This window comes from Cucurbita maxima, unplaced genomic scaffold, assembly GCF_002738345.1.
Source record: "Cucurbita maxima cultivar Rimu unplaced genomic scaffold, Cmax_1.0 Cma_Scf00026, whole genome shotgun sequence".
NCBI lineage: Eukaryota > Viridiplantae > Streptophyta > Magnoliopsida > Cucurbitales > Cucurbitaceae > Cucurbita > Cucurbita maxima.
Window position 1 is genome coordinate 1,995,226 of NW_019272042.1, and position 15,914 is coordinate 2,011,139.

Genomic DNA, 15,914 nt, shown 5'->3' on the forward strand with positions numbered 1-15,914 from the left:
GCTCAGACAACATCAGTATGTGAATAGTTAAAGACATGAGACTTGAGTTTACACGAGCTCAAACAACATCGGTATATATTATGAATAGTTAAAGACATGAGACTTGAATTTTCTCGAGCTCACACAACATCAGTATATACTATGAATAATTAAAGACATGGGACCAAAGTTTACTTGAGTTTAGACAACATCGGTATATACTATGAACATAATGGGATTCATCCCAAATGAACATAATGGGATTCAAGCTTGAATTTAATTCTATAGAACTCATTGATCTACGGACTTTATTGAGAGTTTAAAGCAATATAATGTCACAAAAAACAATAATCAGAGAATATGATGACAACAAAGCCTAGTTCCAACACAAAAGTTGCCAACCTTGTGAACAATTTTCTCCCTCAAACTACGTTCTTTCAGGCACAAACGATAACCTATATGGGAACAATGGATGCTAATTACCAATTTTGATACTACTTGATATATTGGGAGAGCCATTTGAACCCATCCCCATAACCCATCTTGCGGACAATGCTACACATAAAAACCTCGAGCGGTCGAACATTAGTCTGCGTAAGATTAACCTTTCCCTTGCCAGTTGTGAAATTGGTCAAACCCAGGTGAAATCTTAGCTCGTCCTCGGATGCTGCATATGGGATGTCAATCTTGTTTCCGAGCAAGAGGAAAGGAACATCAGCTAGCGCTTCATCCGAAAGGAGAGCATCGAGCTCCTTTTTCGACTCGATAAACCGCTCTTTGTCATAAGCATCAACCAGGTAAACTACTGCATCCACCTAATTATGGACATATGTAACAGTTATTTTGTGTAGACATCCTCATATTTACACAAGCAGAGGAGAGACACTAAGCTAGTAGAAAGGGAATTCAGAAGCCATAAACTTGTAAAACTCAGGATTAGAAACATTATTCAAATTCCAATAGTTGCAACACAACATTATAAGAACCAAGTGAGCAGAAAGATTAAGAAATTTGACAAGATCAAGTTTTCATCATGCCAGGATCGAAATACTTGAAGGATTTAATGGATCGAAATGCACGATTTACAGCTATGTCCACGAAGTTTGTAATTGAGAAGGTTTTCCAATCCTAGTTCGTTTGGAAACAAATAATGTCCAACAGCGTAGGTTGACGAGTCTGTTTGGAATAACTGTTCAAGTGCTTAAAAACGCCTTTTCTAAGTCATTCCAAATAGGCCATAAATCTAAGAGCACCCTTAAAAGGCATTGTACAGAAAAAAGTAAACAATTTGCCAATGCTCGTCTTTGACGAACGCTATGTAGTTTGAGGAAAATCGAGTAGGTGTTTCCACACTCCCATAGTCAACTGAGTGGCAGGTATGCTCGAGAATTCATTTCACGAGAGAAGGAGACTGAATAAAATAGGATGCATCTCCAACTTCAATTCTTCTTTCATAACCAGAGAAGGTTACGTTGGAGTTATTGAAACATGAAAAGTAAAGTTCTGGGACCAAGAACTTGCCAGTAGATATCGTTCTCTTTGGACTTTTCCTTTCGAGCTTCCCTTTCTTCTTAAGATTTTTAAAATGCAAGGAGGTTTCCACACCCTTATAAAGAATGTTTTGTTCCACCCTCCAACCGATATGGTATCTCACAATCCACCCCCTCCAACCTGGCTCTAATACCATTTGTAATGGTTTAAACCCACCGCCAAAAGATTGTCCTCTTCGAGATTTCCCTTCCATATTTCCCTTCAAGATTTTGAAAATACACTAAAGGAAATTGAAACCAAAGTCTAAATTCTACGATGAAGCACAGAAAATGGATCTGGTGGGCTTGAAAGGAAGAAAACTCCAACAACCATCAAATTCAAATCAGAAATAAACAAAATCTATATCATTGGACCAATCAGCTACCAATTTAAAACGGCAGATTACTAATAATATCCGTCGTTGAGGAGAATCTTATTGAGTTGAGACGAATCGTAGAGGACGAAAACTAATCCTAGTTGAAAAGATCAAAATATCGACAAAATGCAATCAGGAATTGACCAATAAAAAAAATCACCTTAGCATAATAATCTTTCCAGACTCTGCGAGCGATCTGGTGGCCTCCAAGATCAAAGGCCTTGAACTTAATTTTCCCAATACTCAACTCCTCTGAGGTCGGGTGTTGAGTCGGCTGGTGTTGCACTAATCGCTACACGCAATTCAAATTATTCCTTAAAAGATTTCAATAATCGGGAGTAAAGTCCAACTACAGAGCAAGATAAAGAAAAAGAAATGAAACTCACCTCGTCCTTCAACATGTGAAGGAGAGTGGTTTTGCCGGCATTATCGAGGCCGAGGAAGAGAATTTTGGCCTCTTTTTGCCAAAGGCCGAGCGATGCTAAGACGCCGTAGAACCAATCGACGAGAAACATAACCGCCGATTGCTAATCCGTGAGAATGAAGCCGAAAATTCACCGGAGAATAGTTGGCGTCACAGAGAGTGGAATGAAGACGATCGGAGATTCAAAGTAGCGATGGAGATCTGAGGACGCCATTTGACAAAATGGTTTTACTTTTTAAATGAAAATAAAAATAAAAATAAAAAGGATTTCCGTTACAACTGTTATGTGCAGGCAGATACATATACACATAATCAAAACATTAGAAAATTTAAATAATTACTCTGATAAAAAAAAAAAAAAACTTATTTTTATTTTAGTGATAATTTTTTTAATAAATTTACATTACATTATTCAATTATTTATTATTTATATAATATATATATAAAAAAAAAAAAGCTTATTTGAAAAATAAATATTATAAACGAACTTCTAACCGACAGATTTCTACGGGACAGATCGATTCAGATTATTCCAATCTTTAATTTATTCCAAGTCCAAGTCCAAACCCAAGCCCAGCCCATGTCCAAGTACAAGCCCAAGACCCAGCCCAGCCCAAGTCCAAGTCCGTGCCCGGGCCCAAGTATAAGTCAATGTAAAAGCCCCAGCCCATGTCTAAGCCCAGCCCATGTTCAAGTCCAAGCCCCAGTCCCAGCCCATGTCCAAGTCCGAGCCTAAGTCCAAGGCCTAGCCTGAGCCCAAGTCTATGCCCAAATCCAAGCCCGTGCGCAAGACCAAGCCTGAGCCCAAGACGAAACCCAAGCTCGACCCAAAGCCCGAGCCCGAGCTCAAGTCGTCCTAAAACCCTTGAAACAATCCGACGAAGTAAAAATGGAGCCTGTAACTGAAGCCGAGCCGAGCCGAGCCAACGTATCGTGAATGTGGGCTCAAGCCCAAACCATTTTCTTTCTTTTTAGCCCAAGGACCAAGTCCATTTAGAAAGTAAATACAGTAACAATGTGGGCCAAGCCCATCCATTTAGAAAGTAAATACAGTGAGAATGTGGGCCAAGCCCGTCCATTTAGAAAATAAATACAGTAAGAATTTGGGCTCAGGCCCATGTTTAGCCGCCCACAACATTGAAATAGGTCAACACGATTACTCAAGCAAAGGAAACTCAGGAAATCACTGCACGTTCGGCCACCGCTGAGTCTAGGGTTTGTTCAAATCCTCTCGTTTCGATCAAATTCTTCTGTAACGAAGACCGGCATAGCATCAGTTTCCTGATTTCACTCTCTTTTGTGTTTTTTTTGTTCAGAGATGGCGAAGTCGAAAAATCACACAGCGCACAATCAGTCCCGCAAAGCCCATAGGAACGGCATCAAGAAACCGAGGAAGCATCGCTACACTTCCACCAAAGGAGTATGAGAATTACTGATGGAATCATTTCTGTTCTTGTTCAATCGATTGTTTTTCCTTATAGAATTACTGATGGAATCATTTGTGTTCTTGTGCAATAGATGGATCCTAAGTTCCTTAGGAACCAGAGGTACGCGAAGAAACACAACAATAAGAGTGGTGAAACCGGTACTGAAGAAGAGTAAAATAGAACGCCATGCAGTTGAGTTTTTGGTTTGCTTCGATTGAACCTTTTTTATATTGTTATTTATTCTCTTTTTGGTTACCACCAGTGTAGTAACTTTCACTTTAATGTAGCGAGTCCTGTTTCTTTCAATGTTCGATTACCTGTTCTTCGTGTTTTCAAATTTTTAGTGATTGATTGTCTTCGTACTTGTTTGTGCTATTGGCCTTCTCTTCCACAACTATTTAGGCTTTTCTTAATTAGAATTATAAACACTATTTCTAGTTGATTTCTTTACTTTCTTTTATTTCCAAAAGAACGGAAGCCAAAGTTTTGAATACTAAGAATAATTTTGAAAATTTTGTTCTTGTTTTTTTTAGTTAAAGAATCAAAGATATTAGGTGAAAATAACCTTGAAATCAACCGAAAAAAATGTTCTTCAAAATCATTGCAAAATGGCTTTAATTTTTTTTAATGCAAAAATGAAGAATCAGAAAAATGAAGGTTGTGACATTTACGCTCAGCACGACAGAAAAAAGAATAGTTAGAGGGATTTATCTCGTAAACTCTAGTTACTAATGGTTTATTATTTTAATAATTATTGATTGTTTTTACTTATCATTTAATTATCTATTATATGAAAAACCATAGGAGATATTAATGAAATCTTGAATGGTATGCTGTTTAAACTATTATTAAGTTAATGTGGCTCGATTTTAATGTAGAAGATGTACTTCATGGTAAAATAAATAAAATTTTGACAATTATGAATAATAAATATTCTAATTGCATTCGACTATTATATTCTCGAATAAAACTTGTATATATCGAAGTAATTTTTGTTTTAAACAAATATTTTTCAAGAACACGCGACTTCAAATTTGCAACAACGATGACATAGATAGATGAGGTTGAAGGAGATTGAAGGAGATGAAGGTCCTTGTCTACACAAAAAGCAAGGTGTGGAATGTTTTGGGAGTCTTAAGTTTCTCAATTTGTTCGGGTTGGATGTCTACACAAAAAGCATGGTGTAGAATGTTTTGGGAGTCTTAAGTTTCTCAATTTGTTCGGGTTGGATGTCTACACAAAAAGCAAGGTGTAGAATGTTTTGGGAGTCTTAAGTTTCTCAATTTGTTCGGGTTGGATGTCTACACAAAAAGCAAGGTGTGGAATGTTTTGAGAGTCTTAAGTTTCTCATTTTTTTCGGGTTGGAAGATTAAATGCTCACGAATCAATATATACTGATATATACACAAATATGTATACATGTTGTAGCGATAAATATTTACATAATATAATTTATTATGGGCACCCTTTTTATCAATTTTATACAATGTCTTGTGACCATTTTAGTTGTAGAGTTTACATATTATTGAAGAATCTCTTGATGTTTAAGCATTTTCATAAAATATAAACATTTTTTTGGACAATTTAATATTATTTCTTTGGGCCCATTTGGCCCAAAATCAGGCCCATTATAATTTGGAGGCAAGCCCAAGTTGAGCTGCCCATAACACTAAATTAGGGCAACACGATTAACAGTACGACGGAAGCCATAGCATTTGCCGCTACCACAGAGTAAGGTTTGTTCAAACTCTCTCCTTCTATCGATTTCTTGGCATATCAGTTTTCTGATTTCACCTTCTTTTTCGTTCAGAGATGGCGAAGTCGAAGAATCACACAGCGCACAATCAGTCCCGCAAAGCCCATAGGAACGGCATCAAGAAGCCAAGGAAGCATCGTCACACTTCCACCAAAGGAGTATGAGATTTACTGATGGAATCATTTCTGTTCTTGTTCAATGGATTGTTTTGCTTTATTGAATGCTTCTGCAGAATAGTTTTAATTCGTTATCTCGTTGATCTGTGTTTAGATGGATCCGAAGTTCCTTAGAAACCAGAGGTACGCGAAGAAACACAACAATAAGAGCGGTGAAACCGGCAGTGAGGAAGAGTAAAGTAGAACGCCATGAAGCCGGCAAGTTTAGGGTTTTTATGATATAAGTTTGCTTCTATTGAATCTTTTGTTTTTGCTCTTCTTTTGTTCACTAGTCTTGTAATTCTGACCTGGTTGCAGCGAATTCCATTTCAATGTGGAAAGCGCTGCTTCTGATGCCTGATTGCGACAATTCATTATCAGATTTGCATTTCTAAGGCTGCATCTTCATACATAATCAATTTGTGCCATCGACATTATCTTCTTTCTGGGTTTAATGGTTTCTATTATCTTATGCTGTCAATCTTGCTGGAAAGCATTTGACTTATAGATTTAGATTACTGGGCCTCAATCCCTGCCTCTGTTCATTAAAAACCAGCTTCACAAATTTAGACATGAAGTCTCTTATGATTCAATGCTATTAGAGCTGTCTTTTGAGATGTTTTCTTGGGATATTCTTTTTCCAAGTTCATTTGCCTCGATTGTTCTCTTTTTTCTGTTTTTTCTCTTCTTTTTGTATGCTACATAACTTGGATTGAATGTTCTTGGCCTTCTTTGATTCTCATTCGAATCGAAATGTGAGATCATAGTTATGAACCGCCATCTTCGTGGGTTTTTAATTTAACCGTTCTGGGTGATATTGGATATGGGAATGATATTTTTTTAGATCCAATCCACTCAGATATTGGGTTATGATGTTTAGATGATGCTGAAAAATTAATTATGAATAATTGTTAATTATGAAATTAAATGTAATTAATATATACATGCAAAAAAGGTTTGGTCCTAGTCAAATTAATTTATGAATTATGAGCTAATTCAACCTATAAAGTTGTCGGTTTTTGGGGCCATTGAACATGTATACTATTCATAGCTATTAAAAGCGTTTTTGTTATAGGATCAATTAGTTGTCTTATGTTCTCGTTTTGTTACATTAATGTCATTTATAAGCCAATTGTGAAACCCAAGGTTGTAATGCAAGTGTCTATCTAGGTTAAAATATTGAGGTTGATTTAAATAGATATTTCTTAAAAGATTATAATTGGCGCTTTGTTCTCCTCTTATTCTTCATTGGACGGTTCGGATGGACTTCGCCATATGAAAAATAAATGCTGCCTTTATTTTTACACAAAATGTTAATGTCTTCTCCTGTTGTTGTCGTTATAAGAATGGACTTACCTAGAAAAGAACATATAAAATGAGAAAGAAATTAACTACAAAATGTCCACTGGACACTCGAGCATAGTTTAGTAAATAAGATATTTATTAGAAATATCATTTGTAAGATTGGAGGTTCGATCCAAGCTAAAACGAAGAAAAAAGAAGTGAACCAAAGTGTAAATGTCTGTCAGCTACATTATCAACTAATATGGCTTCATATTTCTAAATTATTTGCCAAAATCACAAGCAAAAACACATCTAAAAGAAGAAGCAGTTGCAGATTTATGTTCCATTTGTAAGGCATGGATTAAATCAATAATATAAGAATGACAGAGATACTAAAATATTTTGGACCAAACCAACCGTACGACGTCTGCTAATTCTCTAAACACTAGGTTAAACACTAGGTTGTTTCTTCCAGTATTGTGATGTTCCTGCTGATCACTCCTCCATCTAGAGATCGTGTAGTTTCTCTGAACTCCCTAACAAAAGCAAAAATCTTCAAAAAGAAGGCTTTGGGCGTTGGAGAAGCTTACACTGCAATCGGTTCACTTACTGCAATCGGAACATGAGCTTCGACCTGTTGAAAAGGCATTTTTTGTATCAAATAAAGAAGAACCAGGGGGAGGAGAAACTTTTTAGTGTCTGAAATTGAGCAACTCATTCAGTGAACGGAGATTGTGTAATTCATGGACTTTCGGTGCATTGACAAGAAATGAAAACTATTGTATATGCATAAGCTGGATTCCATTGACACGCTTGATATTGAAAAGGAAATCATTAGAATAGTTCATCGAAACTTGTAGGTTAAGCATATGATCTAGCAAAATGTTAAGCTGACCTTAGCTGATTTAAATAGTTCATCGAGCACCTCGGATAGGGTTGGATGTGCATGAACCGCTAATTTAATATCCTGCATCAACATTTTGGGAGTCAAATATGAGTCAGGCTTTGAGAAAATTGTGCAACTCGAAGACTAATTGTTCGTAGGCGTTTTTTCTTCTCAAGTAAAGCAGATCTGTAACCTAATCGTTATAGATTTAAGGAGTTCAGACAGGGTTATGTATTCTTCTGGGAGGCGGGGTTTGCATTCCATATCAGTCCTGGCACACAAAAGGATATTGATTTTCACAGTGAAACTTACCTGAATGCGTGTTCCTAGTGCTATTGCGTTTGATGCTTCGTGGATCAGATCTGCAGCGTGCAATCCGAAAATATGAACTCCAAGTATCTCTCCATTATCGGGTCTATATATTAGCTGGATGAGGTGAAAATAATGGAATTATCACCAACTGAAAACCATCGACGTATATCATTGAAGAAAGGTGTGAATAGAGGTTGCAGAAATGTAACCTTGGCTAGCCCCTCTCCTTCATTTTCTGCAAGGGCCTTTGTGTTTGCCTTAAAACTTGTCTTGGCAACACTTACTTCAAATCCCTCCTTCTGGGCTTTCTCCCTGGCTTGAGGCTGCAATAATAATGCATTTAGTTGATCTTTAGATACTGAAACTTGAAAGTACAAGTGAACAAATAGGGGAAAAGGCTTGATAAGATTTAAACGCAAGAATACTGTGCTCACTGTTAACCTAATGAAACGAACAAACGTAATATAACATAATCAATAACAATTAATAATGCAGATCACAAAAAGCTTCCATGATGATTATATTTTTACCTCAGTTAGTCCAACCATACTAATTTCGGGATGAGTGAAACAAGCTGCAGGGATGCTTAAATGATTGAGCACGTGATCCCTTCCAGTAACTTGTTCAACCACTGTGAAAAGGTTGGTTTTAAATGGTTAATTGTTTAGTTGGAGTTTATGGCAAAGATAATGATTGGTTGGCAACTACTTACCCGAAATGCCCTGTGCGCTGGCTGCATGAGCAAGCATCATCTTCCCATTTGCATCGCCTATGCAGTACACATGAGGAACCTAGCATGTAAAATACGTACCAACAATGATTATAGTGGTAAAAATGAAAGGTTAGCCAAAGTAAATTTCTTGTATTATGTACCAGTTTTCCATTTGCGTCAATCACTCTCATGCGCTCGTCAACAGGAATAAAACCACGTTGTGTGGCCACATTGATCTGCAAATAAATTTTAAAAAAATTGAAGTTGTCTATTATATTAGTGAACCGCTAGAGATGATCTATTTGAAATTAGTGTACGAGGAGACATACATTCTCTAATCCAAGGCCGTTGGTGAATGGGGCCCTTCCAGTTGCAATCAATGCTGCATCTACCTGTGGCAAGGGGAAAGAAGGCTTAATATTTCAAGATAGCATCAACAAAGCAACCATTGCCTTTACAACAGATAACAGCATTTATTCTTGCAGTGTGATGGAGTTCAAGATTAATGTTAGTTTTCTAATCTCCCCTTTATTACCCCCAGAGCCTATGAATACTTGGGAAAACTACGTAAACCAGTATTCCCATTCGAGCATCATCATAATAAAAAGAAACTCCAGTAAAGACAGCTACCAAAAACGTGAGTTACCTCTAAAGTATCTTTAAGTTCCTTAGTCTTTGCATCTATAAGCTCTATAGTAACTGGCTTCCCATCCTTTGCTGGAGTAATCTTTATAAGAACAAAGAAAACACGAGCCAATTTAAAAAAATATTCAAAACAAAAAGGGAAAAAAGTCTTAGATTCTGAAGGATAAAACTATGCATAACCTTAGATGCAAATACTCCAGTATGATAGTCAATTTTTCGTGGATTTATTAGAACCCTCTGGGCCAATTTTCCAATCTCAGGATCAAAACCAGGCATAAGCTGATCAAGCGCCTCAATAAAGGTAACCTGCAAAGAATAGCATTATGATGAACTACATTGCAAGATATATTAATCATTACTTATTCCCTTTTAAAAATAAGTGAACAATTACATGGCTCACTATAAATTGTAATAGATTGAAAGACACTCCCTGCATCAGTATTTGTATTCCTATACGTTTTAAATACCTGGATGTCCTTTGAAAGAAAAGATTTGTTAATGTTTAGTCCCCTCTATTTTTGTTTGACATCCAAAAGATCCCTTTCTCCATACCCACTAGGCTTTGTTAGAGCATCTCTATTACAGAAGAAAAGCTTATTCCTTTCTTCTAAGCTTCACTTTTCCTATAAGAGTTGGGTAAAGATGCTTGTAGCAAATTTAATTCAACATAGTTTGGTCCAAACTCATGTTATAGAGTTATAAACCACAAAAAGGACAGCCTCATCAGAATGACAATCAAAAAGTTACCAACATAGTTGTGATTTTCCCCCTTAATCTCAGGCCTGAAAGGATTATATCGCCTTCTAGAATCTTTAAGCAATGTCCTGAAACTATTAAATTTCAGCCAATTTATGTACTTAGTTGTTTAGGTGCAAAAACTCAACTGTGACACATTTGCCAGAGAACAGTACATGAATTAAGATACAGCAACAAATATTCAACCAAAAAAATTAAAGTAACAGGTTTAGAAGAGCTTCAAGCACTGCCTTGATTTGTACATGATCACGTAACCAAGCAACAAATACATACAAGTTAAAAACACTATGGGAATTAGATCTTCTAATCTGTAGAGAGGAAGACCAACCTCACTTCCTAGGGCAGTGTACACATCGCTGAACTCAAGGCCAATATAGCCACTCCCAACAATGGCGATCCACTCAGGAACAAATTCCAGTTTTAGTGCATGGTCACTGGTAATAACAGTTTTCCCTGTATAAACCATCAATTAAGCATTAATTCCTACAAATAAAAATAATAAGTAAAATAATAAAAATTCAATTACATTGTAAGAAAATAAAATTAAACCAACAAAAAAGGATTAATTCCTACAAGAAAATGTGTCCAATGAGATGACTTGGCACTAAAAGAATGTGAAGTTTGTGAAGTGCTGTAATGGCGTATATAAAATGAAATTTTCAAGTAAAACTGTCCCCTTTTTACCATATATATATCCACTTCATTGATAAAAATTAGAGGAATTATCCACTTTTGTTTAAATAATTATTCATTAATCACTTTTGTTGTAGAGGAATTATGTTCAATGAGTAGGAAGTTCTGAAATCTTAACTTGCAGGGTAATACAGTCAACAAACAGCATTAATATCCTAGCCAAACATATATAATACTTCAAGCATGTTTACAAGTGCTCGTATAATTAACTAAAGTCAACAATTCCAAGATATATCTAAATGCACCAACTTTGACCAAATTCTGAGAAAAGTTCCAACGCAAAAGCAAAGTGGGGCACCTAACTACAAATTCTTGACTAAGCCATTGAGAAAATTAATCTCTCTACGAAAGAAAGAAGTTCACTACACCATCTCACTCGACCAAACTTTAACACAAAATTAACAAAAATCAATGAGGCAGACTGCATTCTTAGTTCCAAACTGTTTTACTTTAAAAACAAATCTAACATTATGCTACAGTTTCATATCTTAAAATGTAAGACTTTGTGTCAAGGACATTTATACTACACATCCAATGATGATATAAAATTAACATTTACCACCTCCATAAATGAGGTTGAGAATTTTAATTGGAAATTTCTCACCTTATCTGGTGTTAACTTTAAGTAGTCACGTCATAATAAACCAATGACTGAAAAGTCAGGCAAAAACAACTCAATTCAAATTTGTGACTCTCGCATGGCTTTGTATTCACAAGATTTCGAGAACTAAAACAATTGATATGCTTTGCACAAGTTATATGGATGAGAAAAGGAGGACGATTGATGTTTACCATCAACTTCAATGCCCTTCGGAACAAATGGGACAGAACCAGTAGCAATGATTATGTCTTTTGCAGTAACTATTTTGTCAGAAGAACCAATCTGCACCTTTTGAGGACCCTAAAAAATCCAATAAGTGACATGAGTTCAAGACTCAAGAAGACAATAACCAACAATTTTATCAAATGGATCGTGGGGTTAATATCTCAATTCTCAAGATGTTACAAATTGACTGGTGACATGAGGATTGATACCATAAAATCATCTAAAGCTACCAAAGAAAGAAACTTTCTCTTCATGAACCCACAAGTAAACTTACCAAAATTGTACCAACGCCTGTCAGTATATCCACTCCAAGCGCTTTCATCGAGTTGGTCAAGTTATTACGAATTTTTGAAGCAAGATTATTGGCATGATCAGCCACTCCTTGTCTATCATATCCAGCAGCTGATACCTACACATGAGTTAAAATAAAGAATGGAAAGAAGTCAGAAGAATAATAGTAGTTGATCGACTCCAATCAACAAAACAATAATCAAGCACAAAACTTGTTATCGGTAAGGATTGAAAATACAGTTGGTAAATAGGCACGAAAACTTGATCCTTTAAAAATTACTATATGTAATTCTAAGTTCAAGATCTCTGATTCCATAAACTCGATACCTGCAGACCCAAAGCCTTCAGGTGATGTTCATTCTGAAGTTCACGCATCCTTCCACTTACAGCCAGAAGAGCTTTAGAAGGAACACATCCTCTGTTTACGCATGTTCCTCCCACCACGTCTCCCTCCACAATGGCAGTTTTCAGACCCTGCAAGATCAGCATTCTAGAGAATTATATCATGACTAGTGCCAGTCAGTATTATCTCCTGATCGACAATATGAACGATCATTACTAGTGCCAGCCAGATGCACAAACTGGATTTAAGTCATATATCATGAACATTACCAAAATATTTAAATTTCGGCTAAAATCATTCACCATATTGTCATTGGTCAGAGATAAAATGATAATGACTGTATTAAAGAGACAAAAAACGGCAGTAGTAGATACAAGCCGAAATAATTTGAGCTGGCAACAAAAAACATAGTCGAGCTACATTTGGAAACCCTTTTTGGTCAAATGAGCCTTAAATGTAGTAAACAAAAACGATCTCGGTTAGCGTAAAATACGCACAATATTTGATACAACCACACTCGAGCTCCCAAAGTTTCCTCAAGAAATGAAAGAAACGAGGTACCATAGCTTCTTTTACTACCTTCTCGACAGCGTGAAGCGCTGCTCCATGACCACCAACACCAGCTCCAATAATGAGCAAATCGTAGTCAAATTTGGAGGGACTTCCATTGCCGGAGAGAGCAGCAAAGACCTTCCGCCTGGAACTCGAACCAGCTGAGATGTGAACTCTCTTTGAATCAGAGTGTTTGAGGGATGAAAATCCCAAGGCCTCGCGCCTGAGGCCGCAGAAACGAAGATTGATAGGAGCGAAATGAGCGAAATCAGTGGCGGAATTTGATCTGAGTGGGGCCAATGAAGAGGAGGAGATTGAGAGGGAGATTGATGACTGCATTTCGAGATTGGTATGCAGAAGATTTGCAAGTGGAATGTATGAATTTGAGGACGAAGATCTGAAGGAGAGAGATCTAAGGGGAAATGGAAACTGGTTTTGGTGAGCAGTTAAAGAGAGTAGCCTCGAATAATCCGTTGAGAGCGGGCGGATATTACTAAGCGCGGCGGATGGACAAGGGGCCACTTAGCTGTTCTTGTTCTCGCTTGTGCCTTTGTGGCCTTTGTGGCCTTTTTTTTTCTTTTTTTTTTTTGTGGAAAATAAAATACTTAATTATTCCAAATTATTTTTATTCTTTTAAAAGTGCATTATTTTTTTCTTAGTTTTTCATATTGCAATAAATATTTTTTTAATTATTTTATATCTTGTGACGATATATACCTCTTGATAAACAAAATGAAAGTTTACGATTATACCCGACAATTTAGCCCTCTTAAACTTCGAACTGCACGTTTGACTTACCAATAGCTTTTGTAGTCATGATTCGAAGGCTCGAGTTGTTTTATTAGACTATCTTAAGACAAATTAATTACTCCGGATTAAGATGGAACATTTGAAACATTCACGTAGTCGTTGAACTAAAAAAATGACATGTCTACCCTTGTTATATTAAAAAAATCAAACATAATGTTACAAATCATTTGTGCTTTCTTTTGCCATTGACTAAGTTTATTTGCAATTATATGTAGTTTAGGTTGCATGTTGAATCATTCACGTTCAACATGATTAATCTTGTTTGTGGAGTGATTCGAATCTCAAACAAGTGTTATTGACCTGAGATATTCTTTCAACAAGGTAATTTGAATCTTACTCCCCTCGTACTGATTCCTTATCATTTGGAATCAGACATTTCCATTGGGTCGATTTCTTATCAATAAGGGTGTGAGAAACATTTTTTATAACAGTACGATAACATATTTCCAGTAGACGCATTTTAAAAATCTTGAAGAAAAGCTTGAAAGGGGCAACTCAAGGAGAACAATATTTGTTAGCGATGGGCTTGGACTGTTACAAATGACATTGAAGCCAAATGTCACAATCGCACTTTTGATGGCAGCAGACTTACGATTGTGCGACACTCACTTTCAAATGATAAGTGAGCTAAGCGATGAGCTTGGACTGTTACAAATGACATTGAAGCCAAATGTCACAATCGCACTTTTGATGGCAGCAGACTTACGATTGTGCGACACTCACTTTCAAATGATAAGTGAGCTAAGCGATGGGCTTGGACTGTTACAAATGACATTGAAGCCAAATGTCACAATCGCACTTTTGATGGCAGCAGACTTACGATTGTGCGACACTCACTTTCAAATGATAAGTGAGCTAAGCTGTTAAAGATATTTAGTAATAAATTATAGTTTACCAGGTATCTTTTTATTTATTGTTATTTCTATTTATTACTCTTTCCATATCTTTGTCCATATCTTTGTAAAGATAACTCGAGCTAATATATTACTCTTTCCATAATTTATTTGATTATAAATAAGATAACTTTCACATCATTTAACTGTGATGGATGAAGTGGTGGATTAATCAAACATTCTTATGGTATCGGAGTCATTTTGGTTTAGTAACCTGAGATTCTTTCTTTTTAATGGCTTTTAAAATCTTCCATTGTTCTTCTCCACCACCACTGCTGGCTTTGACATCGTAGGAGCAGTCATCATGGCTGCCACAGAGCTGATTACTCTTTTTTGACCTCTTAATCATACTCTGTACATACAACCTCACATTTTCCAAATATAGCCTCTTTCATTTTCTTCCCAATTTTCCCTTCATCCTTCATAAAAACTCTAATGTTAGGATCTTCATCGGATGTTCTCTTCGAAAATATACAGAATCTCGATAAGCCCATCGACCTTATGCAAAGATTTACCTTTGGAATATAGGAGCCGCACTAGCCTCTTCGCTAACCAAGTTGGCGCCGCCCTTCTCGCAAAATTGGCTCCTTCGCCCAATGTGGCGACTCTTCCAACTTCAACATTGTCTTTGTCCCTTGCTCTAGGTTTCCCCTTCTACTTCTTGGGGTTAAAAGTAAGCATTGTCGCTAAGCGACAATCCTGGGTTAGACATATCCTCACCGAAGCCAAGGCAGCATCGCCCCTGAGCGGCGATCCCTCTGCAATTTTTGATGGCCAAGAAAGTGTTTCTCTAAGCCTCCTCTGAACCACCTTGTTAACATCTTCACAAAAAAGTGTTTCTCAACTTCTTTGAATTTTTCAGATTCAAGATTCACGTTCATTTAAATCCGACTCTTAGCTTGCGGTGGAGTGTTAAGGATATTTAGTAATAAATTATAGTTTATCATATATATCATATTTTATATCTTATTATAATGCATTTTATTTATTGTTATTTCCATTTATTACTCTTTCCATATTCTTGTAATTTATTTGATTGTAAATAAGATAACTTTCACACCATTTAGGTGAGGTGGATTAATCAAACATTCTTATAAGCCTATTCGTTCTTGCGTCGCCTACGACCATGCGACGTATGCTCGAGCCTATGGCTTCAGTTTTAAGAGAATGTTTTAAAAAACGTGGATGAGAGAGATTTTCGAAAGAGATTTTTTTTAAAGAGACGTCATATAAGCCAGTAAGAGAGAAATAACAACATCTTAGA

At 36.4% G+C, this 15,914-nt stretch overlaps 4 protein-coding genes and 1 long non-coding RNA gene across 6 annotated transcripts; 2 read left to right on the forward strand and 3 right to left on the reverse strand.

The window, feature by feature from the left end:
* Positions 1 to 259: 259 nt before the first annotated feature.
* Positions 260 to 2,555, reverse strand: LOC111499145 (GTP-binding protein SAR1A-like). The gene is made up of 3 exons (XM_023150641.1): positions 2,272 to 2,555; positions 2,046 to 2,177; positions 260 to 794 (listed from the first exon to the last, which is right to left on the reverse strand). The coding sequence occupies exons 1-3, from the start codon at positions 2,398 to 2,400 to the stop codon at positions 474 to 476; spliced, it is 582 nt and encodes a 193-aa protein (XP_023006409.1). The 5' UTR covers positions 2,401 to 2,555; the 3' UTR covers positions 260 to 473.
* Positions 2,556 to 3,422: 867 nt separating this feature from the next.
* On the forward strand, positions 3,423 to 4,100 carry LOC111499113 (60S ribosomal protein L29-1-like). Its single transcript, XM_023150591.1, has 3 exons — positions 3,423 to 3,524; positions 3,626 to 3,729; positions 3,828 to 4,100. The coding sequence occupies exons 2-3, from the start codon at positions 3,628 to 3,630 to the stop codon at positions 3,909 to 3,911; spliced, it is 186 nt and encodes a 61-aa protein (XP_023006359.1). The 5' UTR covers positions 3,423 to 3,524; positions 3,626 to 3,627; the 3' UTR covers positions 3,912 to 4,100.
* A 1,259-nt stretch (positions 4,101 to 5,359) lies between these two features.
* On the forward strand, positions 5,360 to 6,062 carry LOC111499112 (60S ribosomal protein L29-1-like). Of its 2 annotated transcripts, none has more exons than XM_023150590.1 (3): positions 5,360 to 5,467; positions 5,547 to 5,650; positions 5,763 to 6,062. In XM_023150590.1, the coding sequence occupies exons 2-3, from the start codon at positions 5,549 to 5,551 to the stop codon at positions 5,844 to 5,846; spliced, it is 186 nt and encodes a 61-aa protein (XP_023006358.1). In that variant the 5' UTR covers positions 5,360 to 5,467; positions 5,547 to 5,548; the 3' UTR covers positions 5,847 to 6,062. The 2 variants fall into 2 exon arrangements, with proteins under 2 accessions (XP_023006358.1, XP_023006357.1); XM_023150589.1 differs by having other exon boundaries at positions 5,361 to 5,472.
* Positions 5,922 to 6,811, reverse strand: LOC111499114. Its single transcript, XR_002720900.1, has 2 exons — positions 6,649 to 6,811; positions 5,922 to 6,533 (listed from the first exon to the last, which is right to left on the reverse strand). It is a non-coding gene; the product is annotated as an uncharacterized LOC111499114 (long non-coding RNA).
* Positions 6,812 to 7,150: 339 nt separating this feature from the next.
* On the reverse strand, positions 7,151 to 13,468 carry LOC111499118 (dihydrolipoyl dehydrogenase 2, chloroplastic-like). Its single transcript, XM_023150599.1, has 16 exons — positions 12,975 to 13,468; positions 12,380 to 12,526; positions 12,036 to 12,170; positions 11,728 to 11,836; positions 10,571 to 10,695; positions 9,667 to 9,792; positions 9,488 to 9,568; positions 9,171 to 9,233; positions 9,003 to 9,077; positions 8,842 to 8,920; positions 8,660 to 8,760; positions 8,339 to 8,452; positions 8,130 to 8,243; positions 7,827 to 7,898; positions 7,542 to 7,565; positions 7,151 to 7,467 (listed from the first exon to the last, which is right to left on the reverse strand). The coding sequence occupies exons 1-16, from the start codon at positions 13,284 to 13,286 to the stop codon at positions 7,324 to 7,326; spliced, it is 1,821 nt and encodes a 606-aa protein (XP_023006367.1). The 5' UTR covers positions 13,287 to 13,468; the 3' UTR covers positions 7,151 to 7,323.
* Between the last annotated feature and the right edge of the window lie 2,446 nt (positions 13,469 to 15,914).

What these genes read in the sequence shown, in the direction of transcription:
- LOC111499145 (XM_023150641.1), bottom strand. Translation starts at nt 2,400, where the DNA reads ATGTTTCTCGTCGATTGGTTCTACGGCGTCTTAGCATCGCTCGGCCTT. An exon ending in TTCACATGTTGAAGGACGAG is followed by an intron (nt 2,178 to 2,271) that starts GTGAGTTTCATT and finishes AATTGCGTGTAG; the next exon opens with CGATTAGTGCAACACCAGCC. An exon ending in GGAAAGATTATTATGCTAAG is followed by an intron (nt 795 to 2,045) that starts GTGATTTTTTTT and finishes GTCCATAATTAG; the next exon opens with GTGGATGCAGTAGTTTACCT.
- LOC111499113 (XM_023150591.1), top strand. Translation starts at nt 3,628, where the DNA reads ATGGCGAAGTCGAAAAATCACACAGCGCACAATCAGTCCCGCAAAGCC. An exon ending in GCTACACTTCCACCAAAGGA is followed by an intron (nt 3,730 to 3,827) that starts GTATGAGAATTA and finishes CTTGTGCAATAG; the next exon opens with ATGGATCCTAAGTTCCTTAG.
- LOC111499112 (XM_023150590.1), top strand. Translation starts at nt 5,549, where the DNA reads ATGGCGAAGTCGAAGAATCACACAGCGCACAATCAGTCCCGCAAAGCC. An exon ending in GTCACACTTCCACCAAAGGA is followed by an intron (nt 5,651 to 5,762) that starts GTATGAGATTTA and finishes ATCTGTGTTTAG; the next exon opens with ATGGATCCGAAGTTCCTTAG.
- LOC111499118 (XM_023150599.1), bottom strand. Translation starts at nt 13,286, where the DNA reads ATGCAGTCATCAATCTCCCTCTCAATCTCCTCCTCTTCATTGGCCCCA. An exon ending in CGCTTCACGCTGTCGAGAAG is followed by an intron (nt 12,527 to 12,974) that starts GTAGTAAAAGAA and finishes CTGATCTTGCAG; the next exon opens with GGTCTGAAAACTGCCATTGT. An exon ending in ACGGCCTTGGATTAGAGAAT is followed by an intron (nt 9,078 to 9,170) that starts GTATGTCTCCTC and finishes ATTTATTTGCAG; the next exon opens with ATCAATGTGGCCACACAACG.